A 25,389-nucleotide genomic window follows, 5' to 3' on the forward strand; every position below is an offset into this window, starting at 1 on the left:
AAAGAAAAACGAAGTGGGAGGACTTACACTCCCTGATTTTGAAGCTTATTATAAAACCACAGTTGTCAAAACAGCATGGTACTGGCACAAAGATAGACATATAGATCAATGGAATCGAATTGTGAATTTGGAGATAGACCCCCAGATCTATGGCCGACTGATCTTTGATAAAGCCCCCAAAGTCACTGAACTGGGTCATAATGGTCTTTTCAACAAATGGGGCTGGGAGAGTTGGATATCCATATCCAAAAGAATGAAAGAGGACCCCTGCCTCACTCCCTACACAAAAATTAACCCAAAATGGACCAAAGATCTCAATATAAAAGAAAGTACCATAAAATTCCTAGAAGATAATGTAGGAAAACATCTTCAAGACCTTGTATTAGGCGGACACTTCCTAGACTTTACACCCAAAGCACAAGCAACAAAAGAAAAAGTAGATAAATGGGAACTCCTCAAGCTTAGAAGTTTCTGTGTCTCAAAGGAATTTCTCAAAAAGGTAAAGAGGCAGCCAACTCAATGGGAAAAAATTTTTGGAAACCATGCATCTGACAAAAGACTGATATCGTACATATATAAAGAAATCCTACAACTCAATGACAGTAGTACAGACAGCCCACTTATAAAATGGTCAAAAGATATGAAAAGACAGTTCTCTGAAGAGGAAATCCAAATGGCCAAGAAACACATGAAAAAATGTTCAGCTTCACTAGCTATTAGATGCAAATTAAGACCACAATGAGATACCATCTAACACCGATTAGAATGGCTGCCATTAAGCAAACAGGAAACTACAAATGCTGGAGGGGATGTGGAGAAATTGGAACTCTTATTCATTGTTGGTGGGACTGTATAATGGTTCAGCCACTCTGGAAGTCAGTCTGGCAGTTCCTTAGAAAACTAGATATAGAGTTACCATTCGATCCAGCGATTGTACTTCTCGGTATATATCCGGAAGATCGGAAAGCAGTGACACGAACAGATATCTGCACACCAATGTTCATAGCAGCATTATTCACAATTGCCAAGAGGTGGAAACAACCCAAATGTCCTTCAACAGATGAGTGGATAAATAAAATGTGGTATATACACAAGATGGAATAGTACACAGCAGTAAGAAGGAACGATCTGGTGAAACATATGACAACATGGATGAACCTTGAAGACATAATGCTGAGCGAAATAAGCCAGGCACGAAAAGAGAAATATTATATGCTACCACTAATGTGAACTTTGAAAAATGTAAAAGAAATGGTTTATAATGTAGAATGTAGGGGAACTAGCAATAGAGAGCAATTAAGGAAGGGAGAACAATAATCCAAGAAGAACAGATAAGGTATTTAACGTTCTGGGGATGCCCAGGAATGACTATGGTCTGTTAATTTCTGATGGGTATAGTAGGAACAAGTTCACAGAAATGTTGCTATATTAGGTAACTTTCTTGGGGTAGAGTAGGAACATGTTGGAAGTAAAGCAGTTATCTTAGGTTAGTTGTCTTTTTCTTACTCCCTTGTTATGGTCTCTTTGAAATGTTCTTTTATTGTATGGGTTTTTTTTTAATATTTTTTTAATCTTTTTTTTAATTTTTTAATTTTTTTTTATTTTTCATACAGTTGATTGAGAAAAAAAAGTTAAAAAAAAAAAAAGGAAACAAATATGTAGATCCCCCTTGAGGAGCCTGTGGAGAATGCAGGGGTACTGGCCTACCCCACCTTGATGGTTGCTAACATGACCACAGATATAGGGGACTGGTGGTTTGATGGGTTGAGCCCTCTGCCATAGGTTTTACCCTTGGGAAGACGGTTGCTGCAAAGGAAATCTAGGCCTCCCTATAATTGTGCCTAAGAGCCTCCTCCCAAATGCCTCTTTGTTGCTCAGATGTGGCCCTCTCTCTCTAGCTAAGCCAACTTGAAAGCTGAAATCACTGCCCTCCCCCCTACGTGGGATCAGACACCCGGGGGAGTGAATCTCCCTGGCAATGTGGAATATGACTCCCGGGGAGGAATGTAGAGACGGCATCGTTGGATGGAGAACATCTTCTTGACCAAAAGGGGGATGTGAAAGGAAATGAAATAAGCTTCAGTGGCAGATAGATTCCAAAAGGAGCCCAGAGGTCACTCTGGTGGGCACTCTTCCACACAATTTAGACAACCGTTTACAGGTTCTGGGGTAGCTGGTGGTGGATACCTGAAACTATCAAACTACAACCCAGAACCCATGAATCTCGAAGACAATTGTATAAAAATGTAGCTTATGAGGGGTGACAATGGGATTGGGAAAGCCATAAGGACCACACTCCCCTTTGTCTAGTTTATGGATGGATGAGTAGAAAAATAGGGGGAGGAAATAAACAAACAAACAAACAGACAAAGGTACCCAGTGTTCTTTTTTACTTCAATTGCTCTTTTTCACTTTAATTATTATTCTTGTTATTTTTGTGTGTGTGCGAATGAAGGTGTCAGGGATTGATTTAGGTGATGAATGTACAACTATGTAATGGTACTGTGAACAATCGAATGTACGATTTGTTGTGTATGACTGCGTGGTATGTGAATACATCTCAATAAAATGAAGATTTAAAAAAAAATTGTATTTGATAGGAAGTGAGATCTGGTAGGTTTGCATAGGTTAGTGTGAAATAGAGACAAATCCCAAAGTAATTTGGGCAGAAGATAAAAATATATATGCACGACCTCCCTGAGGAGCTTGGGGAAAATGTGGAAGTGTTAGACTTCCTCACCTGAGTTGTTGCTGGTGTTCTCAAAAACATTGAGGACTGATGACTTGGTATGCCAAGCACTCAGTCTTGGGGCTTGCCCTTATGAAGCTCACTACTGCAAAGGAGAAGCTAAATCTGGTTATAATCGTGCCAAAGAGTCTCCCCGAGTGCCTCTTTGTTGCTCAGATGTGGCCCTCTCTCTCTAGCTAAGCCAACTCGGCAGGGGATCTCACTGCCCTCCCCCCTACATGGGACCCAACTCCCAGGGGTGTAAATCTCCCTGGCAGGATATGACTCCTGGGAATGAATCTGGACCAGGCATTGTGGGATTGAGAACATCTTCTTGACCAAAAGGGGGATGCGAAATGAAATAACATTTCACTGGCTGAGAGATTTCAGATGGAGTCGAGGGGTCTCTCTGGATGGCATTCTTATGCACTATATAGATAACCCTTTTTTAGGTTTTAGTATATTAGGATAGCTAGAAGTAAATACCTGAAACTACCAAACTCCAACCCAGTAGCCTTGACTCTTGAAGACGATTGTATAACAATGTAGCTTACAAGGGGTGACAGTGATTGTGAAAACCCTGTGGATCGCACTCCCTTTATCCAGTGTATGGATGGATGAGTAGAAAAATGGGGATAAAACCTAAATGAAAAATAGGGTGGGATGGGGGGGTGTTCTTTTTTACTTTTTTTTTTGTTCTCATTCTTTCTGGTATAAGGGAAATGTTCAAAAATAGATTGGGGTGATGAATGCACAACGGTATGAAGGTACTGTGAACAGTTGATTGTATACCATGGATGATTGTATGGTATATGAATATATCTCAATAAAGCTGAATTTAATTTTTAAAAATTTATTTGAAACCTTAATGATATTTGGTGTAATTTTTAAAATTATAAAGGAATTCTTTACAAAAGTCTCTTCACAAAATTTCTATAACTTGGATATTAATAAGCTATTGAACAGCAACCAAAGATGCCTGTTAAAATATTTTTTCAGTGGTCTCCAAGCAGTTACTACTACTGAGACCGCAGGCAAAATTGCAAAGTGCTTTAACTTTGTTTTCATTTCCCTGTCACTTACTAGCTTCTCTTTCTAGGCAACCTTTCCTTTTCCAAATATCTTTTCTTGCCCTCTACAACATAATGACTAGGTACCCATGCTTATGTTACCCAAATCCTTCTCCTTTCTACCTTTTACTTTCCCCTAATCCTTCCCCCACAAATTGAAATTTCCATTTCACAGTGTAATTTTTCTCAGGAAAGTATTAAAGCCAGTTATATTATCTAATTAAAGGATTTCTCTCTAAGGTATAAAGGATGATAGTTAGGTTTTCTGTAATAATGCTAGTATTATGACATCCAGCGGTTTAATACTAGTAGGACTATCTCTCCCAGTTGTTAATTTTAGGGGGGAAAAATGAGCTGTAAGCAAATAGCTTATATATTTCTGTTTGACCAGATGCTTAGCAATTTGTGATGTAGAGGTAGTAAAAAACAATATGGCAGAGGGCTTAAGAGTTTGGACTGTAGAGTCAGCTTGCCTTTATTTAAAGTTCAGCCTTACTAATATGTGACCTTGTAATGTATTAGTTATACTCTTTTACTACTTGTAACTTTTAGATGATAAAATCATAGAAGGTAAACTTATCTTTGATATAATTCTACTCTGATTTATACTTTCAGGTTACAAGTGAAAATGAAGCTATGCAACACCAGTAGATTTTAGTAATCTATCTAATGTCACTTTAGTACCTACTCAGTGTGAAGAAGGCCCAGTATGTTTTGACTCTTCAGTTGATTGATTGATTGAATTGATGTTTTGTATGGGAAAGATATATGAAAAGCAAGGTCTTATATTTATTCTCTTTCAGATATTCAGGCCAAAGTGAAAGTATTTGGAAAACAACTATGTCATGCAACTACTCAGACAGATGAATTGTGGTCTAGAACTTAGTCTCTCTTTGACATTTACCCCAGGGATTCAGAAACAGATAAAGACTGGGATATCAAGAGTGAATAGACAGTATGCATCAAAAGAGCATGGCCTACTCAGAACAGCCCAAAATTCCTTGTTACTGGGTCCAGGCTTGGTTTGGAGGGTTGAAGTGGCTAGAGCTGGAGCTGTGTAGTTTGGGGCCACTTTGTGCAAGACCCTGGGTGCTGTGCCCTTCAGTTATAACTGACACCTACAGTGGTGAGAGATTTCTAGAGGATTGATTTGGACAGTTGATGGGGAAAGATTAGAGGCAGGAAGACTGGTGGGGAAGAGACTGTTGTGAATGGCCAGGTGAGGAATGAGGGAGGCTGATTGGGGCTGCAGCAGAGGGAGTGGAGAAGCAGGGATGCAGACTTCACAGGCCTGGCTGAGCGGGAGGGGTGGGCCTGATGGCATCCAGCCCTGGGCCAGGGGACGACAGTGCCCACCAGGGAGAATGGGGCCGGTAAACTGCTTCTTCTAGTTTAGTGTTGAGGGGTATTTGAGAGAATGGTGGTGCTTGTATTCTCTTCCTCTCTGCATGTGCCTGGGTGTAGGGAACATGGGAGGCCTTCAGATAAGTTGAGAGAAGGTGGTCTGTACTTTCAAGAAGCCTACAGCCTACTAAGGCAGGCTGTGTGTGCATAACAGGTAGAAGCAAATGCTGCTCCAGTGCATCAAAAACTGCTTTGGGCCAGGCCTTCTTCTGGGTGTTGGGGAGACTAAGGTTGAGTCAGACATGATGCATGCCCCAAGGTGGATTCAGTGTCATTGGGACAATAAAAAAAAACACAAAAACATAAATGTATATACTGCTATATATTCTTCAAAGGTCCTTTCCCTCAGAGAAGAGTCCCCAGGCTGGTTGAAGGGAGTGTCTGTGAAGTGCCAGGGATGGCGCTAGATGCCAGTGTTGTATTTTAACCCGAACACAAGCTAACAGTGGGTGCTGCCTGTGCAGTGACAGGAACACAGTGGGTGCCTTGGCAGGGGCTCCTAGGAGGGCCTGGAGAAAAAAGACATACAAGTGCCGGTAGAGCCATTTCATTTAATCCCCAACAGCGCTGTGGGAGGAGGTGAGGATCCCATACAGCTTAGAGAAGGAAAGGCATTTGCCCAAAATCACACAGCTGGGAAGTGGTGGCACCAGCCCCCCCCACCTTGGCTCTTCCCGATGCAGTTCTTGCAGTCACGTGATGCTGACAGGGGGTAGGAGCTGCGGGCTGGAGGTCCAGCACTGTGAAGAAGCTTCCATCTGGCCCTTGGAGGCTTCTTGTCTGGTACCAAGTTGGGGTGGGGGGTAGTGGGGGAGTTGGAGCAGGTGTGGGAAGAGCCCTGGAAGGTGTGCCTAGCTGGGTGACTACTGCCAGGCCCTCGGGGAGCAGTTGTCTGGTGGGAGGTGGACTCTTGGTGGCAGGTGATGGTGGGGGCTGCAGGAAGGGTGGGTACCTAGGCAGGAAACCACTAAAAACTTAGGAAATTGGATGCTGCTTGCTCTCAGTGAAGTTGTTTTGTAATCTTTGAGACTCAGATGACGGTTATGGAAGGAAAAAGGGTCACTGAGAAATTGTGCTTGTGAAGCATGTTGGCTGCTGTCTTGAGGCTTGTCTGGCTCTCCCTTGGGGAGTGTGTGCACCTCTTGGATTTTGCCAACTGGTCTTGTCTCCTTGAAGTGTGGGGTGGCTCTCAGGCTCTGATAACACTAGGTGTGTAACATCTCATTTCTGAGAAGGAACACCATTTTCTAGAAGTGTTTCTGGGTTCGGGGAAAGGAAAAGGACAAACGTGAGCCTGGCACAGATGGAGATTCAGCCTCTTTTGGTAAAGAAGGTGGAATTTGTCCCTTTAGCTATGATGCCAGGTGTGGCCTTTCCTCAGGCAGTCGAGTCCTGGCATGGCTCCAGGCTCCAGAAGTCACTTACGGAACTAGAGCCTTGCCCACGCCAGGCTGTTCTGTCTGTCTCATTTTCCTTCTTAGTTTTGAAAAGAGATGATAGGAAATTCTCTTTTGACTTCAACCTAAACATTCCTGCTGCTCTGGGAATCAGAATTGTTTTACTGTGCATAAAGATGAATCAAGAATAGGGATAGGAATTTCAGATTTCTAGGAAGACTATTCTTAAGAAGTTCCCTCTCCACTTGTAATTAAGAAAGTTATGTTTCTTCAACTTCTTTCCTCTCTTCTGGATAGTTTGTGTTCTCCCCTCCTCCTGCTGCTCAGAAGCGCTTCCTGGGCTTGAGGAGGCCTCTGATGTGGTGGGTCACCGCTAAGACACATCAGTCCAGATACATTCGTTTCCTTGACATGTGCGTGGAACTTTCTAAGCCTTCTTGTGTACCTCATCTCACTGGCTTCCTAAGGCTGCAGCCTTGACCCCTGAAGTAGTGATGATGGCCTGTGCATGAGGTGTGATTTGGAATTTAGCTAGAAAAGCTTTGGTTCCAAAGATACCTCTTCTTTTACTTGATGATATGCCAGAAATTCAGTGCCTCCCTTCCTCTAACCGTGGTCTTATTTTTGCTTAGACCATTCTTCCCTATCAGGCAGGGTCCTAATTTCTGAGAGGAGTTACTGAGTGCTGCTTTTCTCCCTGCTCACTTAATATGGTGTTTTTTCAGAGATGGGACCTGCAATGGCCATGTGGGATGTGGCTTAGCTGCCATTTATGGTTACCTTTCCTGTAGAGGATGGTTTTTAGAAACTCAGATGGGGAACCAAATTGCATGCATCTCAAGGCTCTGTCTGTCTTTCTGTCTCACAGGGATCAAAGGTGGCTATGGCTGTCTTGCAAGCTATCTCTGGCTTCCAGATGAACTTATTTTCCATCACACCAGGGCTTGAAGAGGCAAAGTGAATGCTTGCTGAAGGCAGGAATACCCCTGCCTTTGCTCTGCTTTTCTTCTTCTGAGTCAGGAGCTGCCTTCTTTGGGCAGACTTCACATACTTTAGCCTTCAATAGCATTTATCCTGTCTCTCCTGAAGCATCTTTGAAGTCAGGCCTTCCTTTCACCCTGGGCCCTCTTGTCTGGTCTGTTATGATGAATCTTTGGTCTCTGAGGTGCTGGTCAGGGCCTAGCTACTACATCCTTGGGAGAAGACAGGTCTCCTGAGATGGCCATAATTAGGGCAAGGACACTTCTGGGAACAGTGAGGCTGATGGGCCTGCTTCCCAGGGTGCCCTTGGCCAGGCGGGCCTGTAGCCTGGCTCAGCCTGTTGGCACCACCACCCAAGCCCATGCATCCTGGTCTTCCTGGTACATGGTGTTCCTGGAGGAGAGGGGCTGTAAGACTTGCTTCTCCCAGCAGAACTCATTGTTTGGGATGGAGGTAGGAGTCAGCTAGTCTAAACCTGAAACCCTGGGCAGTTCAAGAACGGGCTCCCTCACTAAGGAGTAAGGTGGCCCTGGCTCAGCCTTAGCCCTTCCTTTGCCCAGGTTGGGAGGTTAAGAGAAAGTTGAGTGTAGCTGTGGGTAGAAAACCTTCCCCTACTGTACGGGTACGTACATGACATTAGCCTCTTGACTATAACTCACTATGGTCTGATGATGATCAGGTTGGTTTTTAGAAATCTTATTTAAAATATCTATATCTATTTGCTGTGTTTTTCTGAATACACAAGTGTAAATAGTATAATTTGCAGAGCAAAGTCCTTGGCAATAACTTTGTATATTGTTACCCCAAAAAATTAGAAAATGAAAAATTCTTCTCTGGGGCAATGGTTACATGTAGGACTCTGAACTCTAAACCTCTGGCATTGTTGAAGCAGCAGCAGCAGCAGCCGCCACCACCACCACTGCCACCTTCCTATGTGGACTGTCACCAGTTCCTCACCCAGAGGTGCCTGGCCTTCACCCAGAGGGACTCTGCGGCCTCAGCTTCTGCAGGCAGCACCCACACTGTGGCTCCCTCGCACTGAGTATGTTGGACTCTGCCATGGACCAAACCTCTTGTCCAGCCACTACAGTTTGTTTGTAATGCCTTGACACATTGCCTTTTTACCCATTTGGATGAATAGAAATAAAAGCTTCTGTCTTAAACAGCAAAAGAAAATAAAAATAAAAATAAATAAAAGAGTGAACAAAGTGATTTGTCTTGTATAGCTGTGCAGGTGAAAGAAGAAACATATTAAAAACAAACATGAAATGCTTTGATATGCTATAGATTTTCAAATATTTACTCACATAATTCTCTTTTGTAAATCTTACACATCAAGATAATTTACAGTTGAGTATTAGCAAAATTTATTTAGCTCTAAGGCAAAAGTTTGCCTGACTGTCAAGATAATGGAGAAAATCCTGCTCACAAACCTTCCTATCACCTACTTTTACCTTTTTATCTTTTTATCTTTCTGTTAGAAATCAGGTTATAAAACAAAAACCACAACAGCAACACATTTCCAGATCAATATTAAACATTGAATTTTTAAGCTTAGTTCAGAAGCGGCAATCACATTGGACTTATTTGACATTCGTGAGTTAGAAAGTCAGTAGCCTTCTAAATAATTTGAAGGTAAAGAGCAGTAAAAGTGATCACAGCCAAGCCTAAGATTATGAAATGATTTGGAAGTGAAGCCAAGACCTTTACCCTTGATAATTTATTTTCTGTTATTTATTCTTTAGTTTGTTTGTAATATGATCTAAGGACCAGTCCCTGTGAACATTTCTGGTGGTGATAGGCTCTTACAGAAAATTTTTGAAGGGAATCAATTTAAAGAGATAGCGTTTCATTTGCTTAAATTACCTTGTAAATGAAATCTATTTATATCCCTTCTTTCTGTAACACATTAATTTGGCTAGATTAATTTAGATTAGAATTATTAACATCATGCAAAAAAAAGTATTTCTAACGTATCAGATTTTCTCTGTCAGCATCACTCTACTGAATTCTACATTTGGGAAATAGGCATGTGAAACTTACCTGTTCCATCTGCCATTCACTAGGAAAATTTCCATGGCAATTTTGAGAAGTAACTTGTTGCAGTGGTTTCTTAGAAACCTACTATTACTCTGATCTTCTATTAATAATAAAAATAAATGCCTATTTTATACCTTATGTGTCTTATTAGTTCTGCATGACTGGAAGAACTTAAGTGCATTTTATCCTCAAGAGTTTAAATAATTATATCAAAGGAATTTTTTTCCAAAGCTAATTTCATGCCTGACTTAATTTCAACAGTATAATTTTAATAAAAAGAATAATAAATAAATTCTATTAACAAGGAGTTGTGAGCCTGAACAATGATTGTATAAACACATCATAATTATTATTATTGTTATTGTTATTGCTGCTGTCTTTGCTTAGATGAGGTGACTGTTTTGTGTTTTAAGAGAGCATTTTTTTTTAATCCATTTTTTTACTGTGAACTTTAACAAATATACATAACAGTGATAACTTTCAAAATACGATTTAACAAGTAGCTAGAGAGCAAATTTCAAAGAATGGCATGGGTCACAGTTCTACAACTTCAGCTATTTCCATTATTGTAAAATATAACATACATACGGAAAGGTGTTAACTTTCAATGTAAAGCTCAACAAGCAGTTGTTTAGGTAATTTCAAAAATTGTTGTGGGTTACAGTTCCACAGTTTTGGTTTTTCCCCCATTGTAAAATATAGGGTGTATACAGAAAGGTAAAGACTTTCAAAGCACAATTCAATGAGCAGCTATAGAGCAAATTTCAAAGAGTGTCATAGGTTACAGTTCCACCATGTCATTTACCTCCTTCCAGCTATTCCAACACCCCAGCATCCAAAAAAAAAATGTGTATATATATATTTCTATAAAGTTTCAGTATTCATAGACCTTTGTTAAATCTTATCTTGTTTGTTGCTACCCCTTCCTCTCACTTAATCTCTTTCTCCATCTTCAGGGGTGTCTAGGCAGTGACCACCCTAATTTGTTCATTTTGAAAGGGGGTGTTGACAGTATGGGGAAGGGGGCTGCATCTGACTGTTATTCTTAAAGAGGCTGTTGCCTCTGGGTTTTAGGACTTCTCTGGCATAGGAACACTGGTGGATTTAAGTTTCTGAAAGATAAAACTTAGTAAGTGCATCTTTTATAGAATCTCAGTTAGGGTCCTAGGTATTTGGGAACTACTTTTGGTAAGGGCATGGCATACTGTGGCCATTTGGGATGTTTAGCTGAAGCTTGCATAAGAGAAACCTCCAGTATAGCCTCTTGACTCTATTTGGGATCTCTCAGCCGCTGTAACCTCAGCTGATCACCTTTCTTTTTCCCCCTTTTGGTCAAGTAAGCATTTTCAATCCCTCGCTGCCAGGGCCAGGCTCATTCCTGGGAGTCATGTCCCACATCACCAAGGAGATTCATTTCCCTGGGAGTCATGTCCCTCCTTGGGGGGAGGTTAATGAATTTATTTGCCAAGTTGGGCTTAGAGAGAAAAAGGCCACATCTGAGCAACAAAAGAGGTTCCCTGGAGATGCCTCTTAGGCATAATTATAGGAAGGAGAGCATTATCTTTTAAAATTAAGCATTGAAATCTTCTGAAGCTAAATACTATCAATAAACACGTGTTGTCGAGCTCTGAAATAGCCTGTCTCTTTAATTTAAATAATTCACCCCCAAACTCACGCTTTGACTTTCTCTCATTTCTACATGTTAAACAAATTTGATAGCTATATCAGGACCCCTTTTTTAAACTATTCACTTAGTTTTTTTCTCCCATCAATTGATAATTTGTACTTGGTTTATTGATTACATAATTTTATGATGTATGTGTAATGTTTCACTTCCCCAGAGTAAAATGAAATACTAACTTTATTTTAAAGTAAATGTAAGGGCCTTATAGTTTACATAATACTGTTTTTTGCCATATATATTTTCAATTATCTTTTTTTACCAGTTGAGCTTAATGGGAAACAAAGTTGTGTTTACCTCAACAACTCTCATATTGTGTTTCATTTATTTATTCAGTAAGTATTTATTAAACATATACTCTGTACCAGACAGCTGTTTTAGACACTAAGGATACATTGGGCAAAAAGACACAAACACTTTGCCCCCTTGGAGCTCACATTTTATTGGGGGAGTCGGACAATAAACAAGGAAATGAATGGTTAATTTCAGATAGTGATTAGTGCTTTGAAGAAAATAAAGGAGGATAAGATGATAGAATGTAATTGGGCTGGGGAGCTCTCTTAGGGTAATCACAAAAGGGCTCTTTGAGGAGATGATATAAGGTCAGAAACCTAAATGATGAGAAGGAGCAACCACACAATGATTATGAGGGAAGAGCATTCCAGATGATAGGAACAGGTGCTCTGGTATATTTGAGGGAGACCAAAAAGGCTAGGGTGGATGGAAATAATGAACTAAGCAGAGAATGGTAAGAGATAAAGTTGGAACACTATGCAGGGCCAGACCAGGTAAGGCATTAGAGGCCTCGATCAGAAATTTTAAATTTCATTTTAGGTTTAAATTATATTTTAAATATATTCTTATAACTGGTTTCATTATCTCCAGCATTTGTTTCTTTTACTTAAGAAACTTAATTGGACACATATTTAAAACCATGGGCTTTAGGTGAGAGAAGAGAGATATGTCAAGAGTGTGTGAATGTCAAGTTCTGTCAAAAATATTCCTCTTTGGGAATCCTGAAAAGTTGTTGGCAATGGTGTCATTTCCTTTTAATTACCCCAAATTTACATTGGTAAATTGTTTAAATGTACAACAGACAAAGCAGTTTCTATTCTGTTAATGGTAGGGAAGCTTGAATCAATTTAACCCTCTTGTGGCTAACAATTATAAACTCCGGAAGAAATTTTTTAAAAAACCAACTTTGAAGGCCCTGGGGAACAATCAAAAGAGGTAGAAACAAGGAGTCAATATGTAAGTGAACTGCAGTGGGTAAGATTTCCACCTGAAGGCATGCCCGTTCCATGCTGTGCAGAGCAACTAGAACTTAAGCAGAAAGCTCCTGTCTTAACTTGTATGAGGAGTCAGAGGTAAGAATTCAGGGCTGATAGAGTGAAATGTTATGGAGCAAGTCATGGAAAAGAGGAAGCCAGAGGGAAAGGGACTCAAAATCTGCATATAAACTCCACCCAATTCCTTGATTAATCAAACTACAATTGTGCAGGAGAGACCTCAGGGGGCCTGGCAGAAAGCAAGGGAAGAAGACTTAAAAAACGAGTGGAGATTTTATCTGCTACCCATGGTAGGGAAAATGGCATTTGGAGTTTGAATCCAGCTAAGTTAACTAGCTATTAGGACAAAATTCAACATGCTTCAGAAGAAGATGATAGAATCTACCGCCTCTAGAACATATTGTCCAAAATGTCCAATATAAAATTAAAAGTAGTCACATGAAGAAATTGGAAAGTGTGGCTCATTCTTAAGATAAAAAGCAATCAATAGAAGTCCTCGAGATGATCTGAAGTTAGGATTAGAAGGCAAGAACTGTAAGGCAGTTATTATAAATATGTTCAAAGAGGAAAATAAAAGTCATAATGAATGAAGAGATGGGGAATCTCAGCAAAGAAATGGAAACTATGAAAAAGAACCAAATGGAAATTCTAGAACTGAAAAGAGACAAGTTATCAAAATTGATACACAAGAAGAAATAGAGAATCTGAATAACCCTATCTTTCTTAAAGAAATTGAATTTGTAATTAGAATCCTTCCACAAAGAAAACTCTAGGCCCAAGTGACTTCATTTGTAAATTCTAACAAACATATAAGAAAGAATACCAACTTTCCACAAGCTGTTTCAGGAGAATAGGAATAAGGAACACTTTATCTCATATTACAATTTCAGCATTAATCTGATTCCAAAACTAGACAAAGACATTACAAGAAAAGAAATGACAAATTATTACAATTTATGAACATTGAGGCAAATGTCCTTAGCAAACTATTAGCAAATCATACCCAGGAATATATTATAGGAAGAATACATCAGGTACAATTATAGTTCATTACAGCCTTGCATGGTTGGTTTCACATTGAGAAATTATCAACGTAATTCACCACATCAAGAGAATGAAGGTGAAACATCATATGATCATCTTATTAGATTCAGATAGAGCATTTAACAAGTCAACATCCATTCATTATAATAACTCAGCAAATTAGGAAGAGAGGGAACTTTCTCAATCCGATAAATGGCATCCATGAATTATATACAGAGAATATCATATTTAATGTTCAAGGGCTGAATACTTTATCCCTAAGATCAGCAATAAGGTAGGGGTATCCTCTCTTCTATATTTCTATTCAAAATTGTACTGAAGATATAATCAGTACAATAAAGGTGAGGGAAAAAAACCCACAAAGAGTAAAGGCATATGGGTTTAAAATAAAGAAATAAAACTATCTTTATTCAGCAATGACACAATCATGTACATAGAATCTCCTAAGGAATCGATTAAAAACAAGCTACTAGAAACATTAAGTGCCTTTGGCAAGGTCAATATGCAAAAATCAACTATTTGTTAGGGAAATCACAGACACCTATTAAGCAGCCATCACCTAGACCTGGCCTACCCCAACTACCTTCTCTGGGAAGTCACAAAGACACGCTATTAAGTGGCCATCCTCTGGCCTTGGCCTTCCACTATCCCCACCTCCTTTTCTATTCTATGCCATTCCACAACCTGGGAGATTAAGTCTCATGAAAAGGCCAGACCAAACCTTAAACCCAGAAGCCTGGAACAAACAGTGTCAGATGCTTATCAGAACAGGCATTCTCAGTGGCAGGGCCCCCTCCCCCGAGGTGGATAAAAAGCCACACTCAAATGGTATAGATTTGTCTGTTTTCTCTGATGCAGAGTGAGGTGTGTGGAGCCACCCTCTCTCATCCCTGATCCAGAGCAGTATCGGGCCACCCCAGGAGACCAGCCATGATGAGACTTCTTTTGCTCTTTTGGACTCTGTGCTGTATAAGTGACACAGAGATTATTTGCTTTTCAGAACTCTTTATTCTGTGCAAGCAATAAAAGGAACATTGACTGAAACTTTCTGTTGTGCTCTGAGCCTGTGTTCCCACAATACACTGTTGTAGCAACTTGCTCCACAGTATTTCTCCATACTAGCAATAACAATTGGAAAAATGAAGTAAAAGCTCAGTATCGGTTACAATATGGAAATTCAAAGGTTTTAGAGTAACCAAGTACTGGAGAGATAAAGAGCAACTGGAACTCTCATACATTGCTGTTGGGGATGTAAAATAGTATAACCACTTTGGGAAACAGTTTGGTAAACTTTTATAAATGTAAACTTACCCATATCATTCAACCAAGCAATTCTCCTTTGTATTTACCCAAGAAAAATGAAAATACATGTCCACAGAAAGACTTTTACAGGAATGTTCCTAAGAGCCAAAACCTGGAAACAACCCAAATATCCATCAACAGGTGAAAGGATAAGCAAGTTGTAGTCTATCCAAGCAATGAAATTCTCTCCCCAAGAAAACAGAACAAATATTTACATAACCAACATGGATGAATTTCAAAAGCATATGCTGGGTGAAAAAATCCAGACTCAGGTTGTAACAGTGACTTTTTAAATATAATCTTAAAACTGTAAGCAAACAGGAAATTGTAAAGTAGCCTTAAAATGTAACCTTCAAAGCTGGAAGCAGGCTATAATGGAAGCTCTTATTCTCACCAAGAAGCAATATGTAAATATAAAGTCTGAAGCAGTATGTAAATGTAAAGTCTTTACCCAGAGTTGAATAAGCATTCATCTATGGCTCCCAGTCCTCCCAGATATGAATAAAGTCTTTTCATCTATCTTCCTAGACAGCCTGAGCCACCTTTCACAGGTGTCACCTAGTTCCTGAAGGAAACAGGAATAATTAGTGAAATTCTCCAGACCTGTTACCTGTGAACTAAGATGATTACCTCTCTTTGTCTCTGACAGAAACAAAAGCCAATTGAAAAATCACTTCAGAGAGGCTGATATGGGAAAACTTCCCCTGTCCTCTCAGTGTAAATAAAACCTCTTTTCCTCTTCAGCCTGGTTTGATGTGACTTCTATTGGCTGCACCAAGCAATGAACCCAGATTTGGGAAGTGCCCCTTCTACAAGGTAAGAGTACATACTCTATGTTTCCATTTGTAGGAGGTTCTGGAAAGGGAAAGCTAATCTATCGTGACAGAAAGCAAATCAGTGGTTGCCTAGGGCCAGGGCAGTGGGGACACTACCTGCAAAGGGACACAAGAAAACTTTTGGGGGTGATAGGAATGTTTTCTATCCTGATGTGATGATAGTTACATATAGTTGAAGTTGTCAAAACTTATCAAACTTACCCTTAAAATGGGTACATTTTGTTGTGTATAAATTTTACCATTTATAAAATGATTACGGAAAAAGGTAGTATATGCCAACAGCCAAATTACTAGTATTAAACAGTAAATTCTGTAGTTTTTTCACAAAAAAATTCTGTAGTTTCCTGTGAATGGGGTAGAATTGTAATTTCCTTTTAAGGAGAATTATGATATATATGTGCTATTTTAAAAAAAATTGCATGTAAAGAAAAAGACAGCACAGACATAAATGTAGAAAGAGCAGGGGATGGGTGAGTTAGAAGGATCATGGAATCATTAGCTTGAAGGCAGAAAGAGAGTAGTGGGAGATTCAGATGGAAAGGAAGGGATTTGCTAGAAGCAGAATATGACCAGAACAAGAATTTTGGTCTCTATCCTGTGGGCATTGAATGACCTTTTGAGATTTGGGGGCAAGAAGATAGATTAAGCCAACAAATCTGGAGCATTGGGCAGGAAGAATAGGAAAGGAGAGCATTTGTTAGGGATAAGATGAGATGCTTCTGCTATAGCCTTGGATTGAGCAGATAAAAGATTCAGTCAGAGAAGGGAAAGACAAAGAAGTGGAGGAGATCAAGAGGGAAGAATTGACTGGACATGATGACTAATTTAGACACTGGATTTGTGAATCAGGAAAGAATAAACAATGACTGAGTTTTCAGTTGGGTAACTAAAAATAGCAGTACCATTAGTAGAAATAAGGAGCCAGTTTTGGGAAAAGGGTGTTGATTTCAGTATTAGAAGTCAGTTGCCTGAGAAACCTACCCTGATGCTTACCTTTATGGATGATGCTCACTGTATGTGATCAAAGCACAGCATGTTTAGCCCATCATAGGATGTTTCAACTCATGTTGTCATGACTGTTTGCTAATCAACCCCACCAGTCTCTGTAAAACTTGAAGGTAAGGACTGTCTTTTAACATTATTCCCATGTGCCAAGCACTGTTGTAAGGGTTTTACATATGTGCTTGGCAAATAGTAAGTGCTTATAAGTATTTGCTAAATGAATACTGAACGTTGAGTTTAAGTGGATAATGGAACAGGAAAGTAGATGTGTTTCTCGGGCAATTAGAGTGGTGAGGCATGGAGATGTAGTCTGGGGATGTATTTACATAAAAGTGATAGTTGAAACCATGATAAAGGATTCCTAAAGGAGAGCTAACATACCTCGTGTGGCACTTAATGTCTTCATTACTTACCTGGCTAAATTGCTCCAAAATGAGAAGCAAGAGAGAATAAGGAAACCTATACAAGTGTGCATTATCCATTAACCGAATTAACAACTTTTGAATATTCAGGAGTTGGCACTGCAGATAATTGCCCAAAAAGAAGCTCTGTCTTCCATTTGATGCTTGCATCTCCTCTTTCTGAACCAAGAATAATAAGGCAGTGACATGGGAAAGTGGGAGAAAAAATTCTAGGGAGTTGGCAATAGCCAGCATGCATCTTTTTGTCTGCTCCCTTCATCCTGGCTGAATAGTAAAGTTTGAATCCAGGCTCTAGCACTTAACAGCTAGAGTGTAGACAAGTTATTTGAACTCTCTGGCCTAAATCTGCTCATCTGCAAAACTGTGCTTTTAGTTCATCATAATTTTGTTGAGAGAATTAAATGAGTTAGAATATGCAAAACGCTTAGCACAGTGCCTGGCACATGGTAAGTATTCACTAACTCTTTGCTAGAGGCAGGAAAGTACGATGATTAAGAACACAGACTCTGTAGGCCACTGCTTGTAGCCAAATTGAATTATGACTCGGCCACTTACAAGGAAGGTACTTGACTTCTCTGTGCCTTATTTCCTCATGTGGTAAAGTTAGTGGTGCTATTGTTAACTTTGTATAGGTTTGTTGTGAGAATTAAATGAATGTTAACCACTTAGAACGGTGCCGGACACATAGTAAACATTATGTAAATATTAGCTATTATCGCCATCAACCCTTTACCTTTATATCTTGATGACCAAGCCTGTCTTCAGTTATGCCCAGTAATTTCCTCTTTAGTGTCCTGTCTTTATCAATCAAGAGTTGGAACACTGGATGTTTTCTACTATGTCACACAGTGACACTAGGTGGGGTTGCTGAGCTAAGGGACCTAATCAGAATTTTGGAGCTGAAAGGGACTTTAGGGATTATCTGATACACCCTATTTATTTTGCAGATGAAGAAACTGAAGATCAGAGAAGTTATCTGATGGAATCTCTGCCTGCAGCCATGGGAGTTGTGATATGAGCTTCCTGAGGTTTTTTTTTTTTTCTTTCTCAGTGTCTCAGCAATCCAATCTCCTCATTTCTGGCAAACCCAATGCCACTCTCATCAGAAATTATTGAGTAATGAAGCTGGGTGTACTCCAAATCCTGTTTAGTGAATTTCTCTGAAATCATTTGATCAAACCCAAATGATTCTGTAAGCTCCACCAGGGCAGGGCCAAGCTCCTGTCATTTATTTATTGCTGTATCTATAATCCCTGGCACACAGTAGATGCTCAGTTAACATTTGTTGAATGAATGACAGTGATCTATCATGTTTTTAAAGGTCTAAAAATTTCAGAACATCCTCAGAACTTGTTCCAACGCACACTGAAGGAGAGTCCTCCTAATTAAGGCCTTGTTCTCTTTACATATATGTCAACCCTCTTTTTCTTGTCCTGGCTTCCCTGAAGATGTTAGAGCTGGCAGAAACTTTGGAAAAATCTTCCAATCAAGGCTCCTCATTTTGTCAAGGTGAAAACAATAAATAACTCATCCAAGGTCACATATCTGGTTAGTAGCCAGGCTGAGATTAGACTCTTCCCTCATTTATCATCTAAAAAAATAACTTCAAACTGCTTCAAGAGACTGTCAAGTTTCTTCCACCTGTCCTTTAAATGTTCTCTAACCTTTCCTCCAGGTCAATTCTGCAGTTTATTTTTATTTTGATTGCTTCCCTCTGGAGTCAGGCTTACCTACCCTATACTTGTTACCCACTCAGCTACACTTTGCACCCCCTGGCTCTTTATCCTTGCCCTTGAGAAGAAAAAAATTAGGTCCTCTTTCCCACCTGAACCAGCAGGTATTGCAGATATTCCAGGGAGGTGGTCCCTGGCTGGTTAGTTTCAGAACAGAAGGATCCCACACAGCTAGGATTTTTCCAAGTGGTGTTTGCAGTTTTATTCAGAGCCTTATAGCTATGTTAGGCTCTGAGATAACATTACCAAAGACAATCCCCAATTAGAGTGTTCCCTGCTGGACTAAATGGCATTCAGGTACTGTTTTGCTAACACCACTATTCTGCATAACATGAGGTAATATATTTCTCTAGTCAGGGACTGTATGCTTGATATCCCAATCCTTTCTCTAAAGTTCCATGGACCTATTGGCTTATTTCTTTTAAGGCTGAAAATATTTTCTGCTATCCAGTTATGTTATGGTGGATTGTAAAAATGACCATACATTCTTTCATTCCCATCAAGAGATAAAATCTGTTTTTCCACCCCTTGAATCTAAGCTGGCCTTGTGACTTGGCTTTGGCCAGTGATACTTAGCACAGGTGATGCAAGCTGAGGCTTGAAAAATGCTTGACCATTGAGCTTGCCCTCTTGCTATACTTGGAATCCTGGGACCACCATGTGAGTGAGCTCCAGCTAGCCTGCTAGGGGATGAGAGGCCATGTAGAGAAGAACTGACAGTCAGCTAGCCACCAGAGAAGAGCATTCTAACCACCAGACATGTGCATGAGGCCATTCTAAATCATCCAGCCTGGAGAAGCATGAGTGAGCCCAGCAGTATCAGCTGAGCCTGTCCAGACAACTTCCCGGCCAACCCTAGTATTGTGAGATAAGTTAATGATGTGTTTTAAGGCATTAAATTGTGGGGTAGTTTGTTAGGCAGCAAATACTAGCTGATACACTAGTAGTAAATGGTAAAGTCTCCCTACTGAAAAGGCAATGACAATTTTCCCATTTCCTCCTCCTCATAACTCATCTTCCTATTCTTCTATCGTAATAGTTTTAGTTAGCCATTTAGATTGTATGTGACATTTACTTCAGTGAGGGAAAAGCAGAGTATAATTGTTATATAAAATTGGGTCACTTGCATGTATATATGTAGATTGCCTCAGCTTGGCAATCCATCCTTAACAGATATGTCAAATTCTATAACCCAGTTTAATTCAGAGCCTTTCTCTCCTAAGTCCTGGAATCGGTTGGGAAATAAGTTCCTCTCTCCCTCTAGGCGGAGATTCACTTCATGCATTCAAACCCAAATCACTCTCCTTAATGTACAGGACAGCCTTCTTAGATTCTGCTCATGGGACGTCTCTGGTCTAAATTTCCACTTTCTTTTAAGTGCCAGTGTCTTCTTCTTCTTGACAATTTCTCATCCTGTCAGAATGTACACACTTTGGAAATCATAAATTATGTCACACTTCATCCCCAGCAATTCTGGATCCCCAAACTGTACCCCTCAGGAATTTACTTCCAAGAACCTACCCCCTCCGTACATTTCCTAGCACCAGTATGAAAATGTTTCATTCATTCAACAAGCAAGGGATAAAACCAAACACAAAGGAATCCATTCCTCTCACAGATCTTGCAGCATATCTAAAAACTAAAAAATTATTCCAATCATGTATTAGTTTGAATTTGACTCCCAGTGGGGAAGAGGATTGGATGAAGACCACAAGAGGAATGAGAATTACCTACTAGGCTTATTCCTAATAGGCCCGTCCCAAATCGTATCACCCTTTGCGGTGGATACAAGTTCATGTGAGCCTGAAGTGTCACAAAAATGGTAACCAACTACACTGCATTCACTCACATTTCTAAAAATGATAAACCGCAGTTGAGCTAGTATGATATTGCAGCAGAATTTTTATGACAAAATGTGGGCTTCTCTGCAGCAATCCTTCCTAAATCAATTTGCTGATGACTCACCCATTCTAATCAAGTATATACAAATCATTTGGGGAAACCACTCTCTGAGGTTTATTCTGCATCAGTCTTTGCTGCTAGAATCCTCAGAGTGTGGCTGGGGAAATGACTGGGCTTAGCTCAGAACAGGAAAAGTATTTTGCATGACAGTTTCCAAACTTAAAATAAGCCATCCCCTGGATTTTGAACCAAAGTGAAAGAAACCAAAGAAAACCTCTCAGTTTCTGAAGCTCTGGGTGTCAGAAATAGGAGGGTCTGGGGATAGGGCTGGTGATCAAGTAGGAAACTTTCCAGTAATTATTTGTTTAGCTGAAGCTCACTGTTTCAATTTTAATAATATTTTCCTGTTGTTAAAAGCAATATACACTCACAATGGGAGATTAAGAAAAAACAAAAACGTTTGAATAAACAAATAAAAGGTACCTGTTAGTTTAGGACATAATTGTAAGGAAGAGAAACCCACTCTAGCTCAAGGCAAAAGGAGATTATTGGAAGCATGACAAGGAAAAAAATATTATAGTTTATTATTTGCAACCTTCCCTACCCTGCTTTTTTTTCTTTTTTATTGTGGTAACATCCATCTATCTATCCATCATAAAATTTGCCATATTAACCATTCTTTAAGTGTACAATTGAGTGGCATTATTTACATTTACATTGGTGTGCTACCATCACCACCATCCATCAGCAAAACTTTTTTATCACTTAAAGCAGAAACTGCCACTAAGCCATAACTCCCCATTCCCCCATCCCCTTAGCCCTAGCCCTTGGTAACCTCTAATCTACTTTCTGTCTCTATGAATTTGCTTATTCTAGATATTTCATATTCCTGGAATCATACAATATTTGTCCTTGTGTATTTAGTTTATTTCACTTGGCATAATGTTTTCAAGGTTCCCCATCCCTACTTTTTAAGGATTTGTGCTTGAGTGTGTGTGCTGCTTAGCTGCTGAGCCTGTATTGTACCTCTGATAATAACCGGTAGAGCTGCAGAGCTGCACTAGCCTTCTCTGCTTGCATACAGCCTTAAAATGGCCACCAGCCCTAAGTCTACATATGTACATCTAGCAGCTATCTACCCAGTTTCTGGGTTTAATAGTTCAATTTTGTGATAGTCTTTGATAGGTTTGCTTTGGGTCAGGTGTTCACGTAGGGTCCAATCACCTATTCTTGAAAAAGTGGGATCACCCTAAGTATCTTTTTCTTTGGGGGGTGGGTGTCTGTGAGTGGGGACAGATTATTTTAGAAAATTAGGTTGGGAAAAAATGACTGTCACCTATAGTACAAATATTGTCCAAAAATCATCCCTTTTAACCTTCCAGGTTATTTCCTTAATTCAATGCTATTTATAGCAGTATAGATGTATTATGTATTTGATATGCTATATTTGTAACTCTGTGCCCTGGGCTTTTCATTTAAAAATACAGTCAATTCTTATTCATATTAGTTATGTTCTATAAAGTCACCACAAAGACTGAATTAGCAAATACTGAAACAGTGCTCCTAGGGGAAATACAGGGTTAGATTCCTGTGAGTGTCTGGTCACAACATTTTTGTCAGCTGATCAATACCTAACCTTGCCTTCTGTGTGTTTCTTTTTAAAGACACCTTGTTTAGTATAAGTTGTTGATTCATTAACATTGAACTCACAGCCAATGGTATTATAATACATGCCTGAATGAAGCTTATGTTTAACACATATATTTTCTCCATAAGGCACATTATGGCCTTCTTGCACTTAGGAACACTGGATAGCACTTCAGCACTATGCTTGGGAGCCATTGTAAACAGAAATCACCAATAAGGAGCAAAAATATGCAAAAAAACACGGCACTAAATATAATGCAGAAAGGGTACTTGTTCATAGTATGAGAGTTGAACCAAGAAAACAGAGCATGGCCTAGTTCAATCTCAACTGGCAACATGCATCTGGGGCAACTCAAATTTTTCACTGCTCTGCACATGTCTGTGCATGTCCACAAAATGGTCGCAAAGGCAATATGGGTGCGGTCGGGGTTACTGCTTCTGGGGGGAGGGGCGGCCGGTAGCTGAGCCCTCAGCTCTCGGGGCTGCTTAAAGGGTACCGGCGGCGGGGGCTCTTTCCCGGAGGCGAGGGGGAGGCGGAGGACTTGGCCGGGTCCTCGGCGGGAGGCGTGCAAGGTGTGGAGGGCGGCGATAAGGACAAGGCACTCTTCATCCAGTAGGAGTATGCGCCAAAGAGGCTTTATTCAGGGGTGATCACAGGTTATATAGGCTGGTAAGAAGGGTAGGGCTGGAAAAGAGGTGAAGTAGCCTTAAATGGCAATACTGAAGGAAGAGGGGCTAGGATTGGTTCTGAGAGGACGCAGGAGCCGTTGCAGCGGGCGGGGGTTGTTCTGGCCACGGTGCATGCGCGCTGGCGGTGGCAGGAGTGGCCTTGGCACAAGGGAGTGTGTGGGCAAGATAAGGAAGTGAGGAAAGGGCGGTTGGGAGAAAGGCGGTTTCCTCCGGCAAGCCTCCCCTGCCTGTGACATTTTGGGTGAGGAAAAGGGAGCTGCCCTGACCTCGCTCCTCAGGCTCGGGGGGGCTGCAGAGGGCACTCACGCCCGTACCTACTACCCTCCCCAGGGGGTGATCAGGTCCCCTGGCCCAGGCCTGGCAAGCCGAGGTACAAGCTCAGCTACCCGCAATTCCCCTTTCTTTTCTAATTAGAGGAAGAGGCTTTACCGGAGAGGCCCGCTAAGGGTGAGGGAAGGGGGAGGTCAGGGAAGGGAAAAAGGGGTTGACGGTGGTTCGGTGAGGCTGGAGCTCAGTGTTGGTGTGGTGCCCGGGCGCTTGACAATGGCTTCGCTGCAGCGGGCTGGGCGAAGGTGAGGGGTTTAAAGTTCAGGGGTTCAGAGAAGCTGGAACTCGAGGCGAGAGCGATGTTCAGGTGATTGAGAAGGGCCTCGCGGTCGGCGGGTTGACCGGTGGCGTTGAGGTCGCGGAGGGTTGGCTGTCATCTTGGAGTGGGGGGCGTCAGAGGTGGCGAGTCGCTGATACTGGATTTGCACGAACGAGGAAAAAATGGCATCCGTTTGTTTTCTTACAAGCTGGACAATTTTGCGGATGAGGCAGGGTCCTAAGATGAGAGCTAGAATAATTATTAATAGGGGGCCAAGAAAAGGAAGGATGTATGGGAGGATGGGAGTGAAAAAACTGGACCAATAACTGGTGGCTTCACGATCTCTTTTACGCTTTTCCAGTCCCTCTCGGACCCTTTTTAGGCTGTCCTCGACGAGACCTGTGGAATTGGCATATACACAGCACTCTTCTCCTAGGGCGGCGCAGAGGCCTCCCTCTTTGAGGAGGAGAAGGTCAAGACCTCGGCGGTTTTGGAGCACTACCTCAGAGAGGGAATTGACAGAATTTTTTAGATGGTAAATAGCGTTTTGTAAGTGACGAATGTCCTCGTCAACAGCCGCCCTGAGGTGAGTTAGGGCGGAGCCTTGACTGGCTAGTGCAGCGATTCCGGTGCCAGTGCCGGCAAGACCTAGGAGGGAGGCAATTGTGAGGACGGTGATGGGCTCTCGCTTTTGCAGAAGGACAGGAGCTGCAGTTTTTTCCAGACGGAGGAAGAAGTCTTCTTCGCTGTGGTATAAGACCCTAGGGATAAGGACAATTAGGAGGCAAGTTTCTTTATATTCACTGATGATATTCGTGCTGAGACAGGGGGTAAGTCCTGTAGAGGAGCAGAGCCATTGGGAGGAGTTATGAGGAATGAGAAATTTTGCCGAGCTGCTGGGAGATGAGTAGCTGGCACAGGCAGTGAGGTCGGGAGAGTTACTGGAGCGAGGGCGGACGCACTTTCCCGTATAGGAGACTGAATGAAAGGTCAGGGGGACGGCAGAGGTATTCCAATTGCATTCCAAGGGGTTGTTTTCTGTGCTTTCTGAAAAGGAGAGGTTGGAGGCAACGGGCTCGTACAGTGAGGAAGAGGTGGAGAGGCAGAGCCAGCAGGAGGAGGTAAAATTGGGGTTGGAGGAGTTCACTGAGGCAAAGGCGGCTTGGATGAGGCTGAGGAGGGGAGAGGAATAACGAGAAGAGGGCAGAAGAAGCTGGGGTGGTGGTGTTTGAGATGTAGTTGAAATGCGTTTAGTTGGAACTAAGGTGCGGCTGGAGAGCTGTGGAAAAGGGGGGTTAATGACTTTATTGGGACCAATGTTAAAGGGCTTTTTTATAACAGTATTTTTCTTTGGTTGGTTTAAAGCCTCCTTTCTTATGAATATAAGGGTTCCCCGATCGAACCCCGATAGCCAAATTCGGAAGCCCCAAGTTTTACCTAAGAGCCAAGACGTATCGGCAGGGTTTTGTATGGTGAGCATTAGTCTTTTAGGACAAAGGTACCTGTTGAAATAGCGATAGCCTGAATTTTGGCAAGTATACGGGATTACTGCGAGGTTTAGAAATTTGTCAGGGACAGAAGGTTTCCAGCCAGTGGCTAATGTTTCACACCCCCAGTACGGGCAGTAATAGTCCT

General features: G+C 41.2%; 1 protein-coding gene across 1 annotated transcript in view; it reads left to right on the top strand.

Annotated features, from left to right (window-relative positions):
- The window catches only part of LARP6 (La ribonucleoprotein 6, translational regulator), a 70,005-nt gene that overhangs the window by 10,885 nt on the left and 33,731 nt on the right, over window positions 1-25,389 (top strand). The window contains exons 2-3 of the mRNA XM_037833531.1: window positions 15,681-15,752; window positions 18,144-18,224. Coding sequence (XP_037689459.1) covers window positions 18,211-18,224 — 14 coding nt within the window. The 5' untranslated portion in view covers window positions 15,681-15,752; window positions 18,144-18,210. The remainder of the gene's footprint in view (window positions 1-15,680; window positions 15,753-18,143; window positions 18,225-25,389) is intronic.

This window comes from Choloepus didactylus, chromosome 4 (genome assembly GCF_015220235.1).
Source record: "Choloepus didactylus isolate mChoDid1 chromosome 4, mChoDid1.pri, whole genome shotgun sequence".
NCBI classification, from domain to species: domain Eukaryota; kingdom Metazoa; phylum Chordata; class Mammalia; order Pilosa; family Megalonychidae; genus Choloepus; species Choloepus didactylus.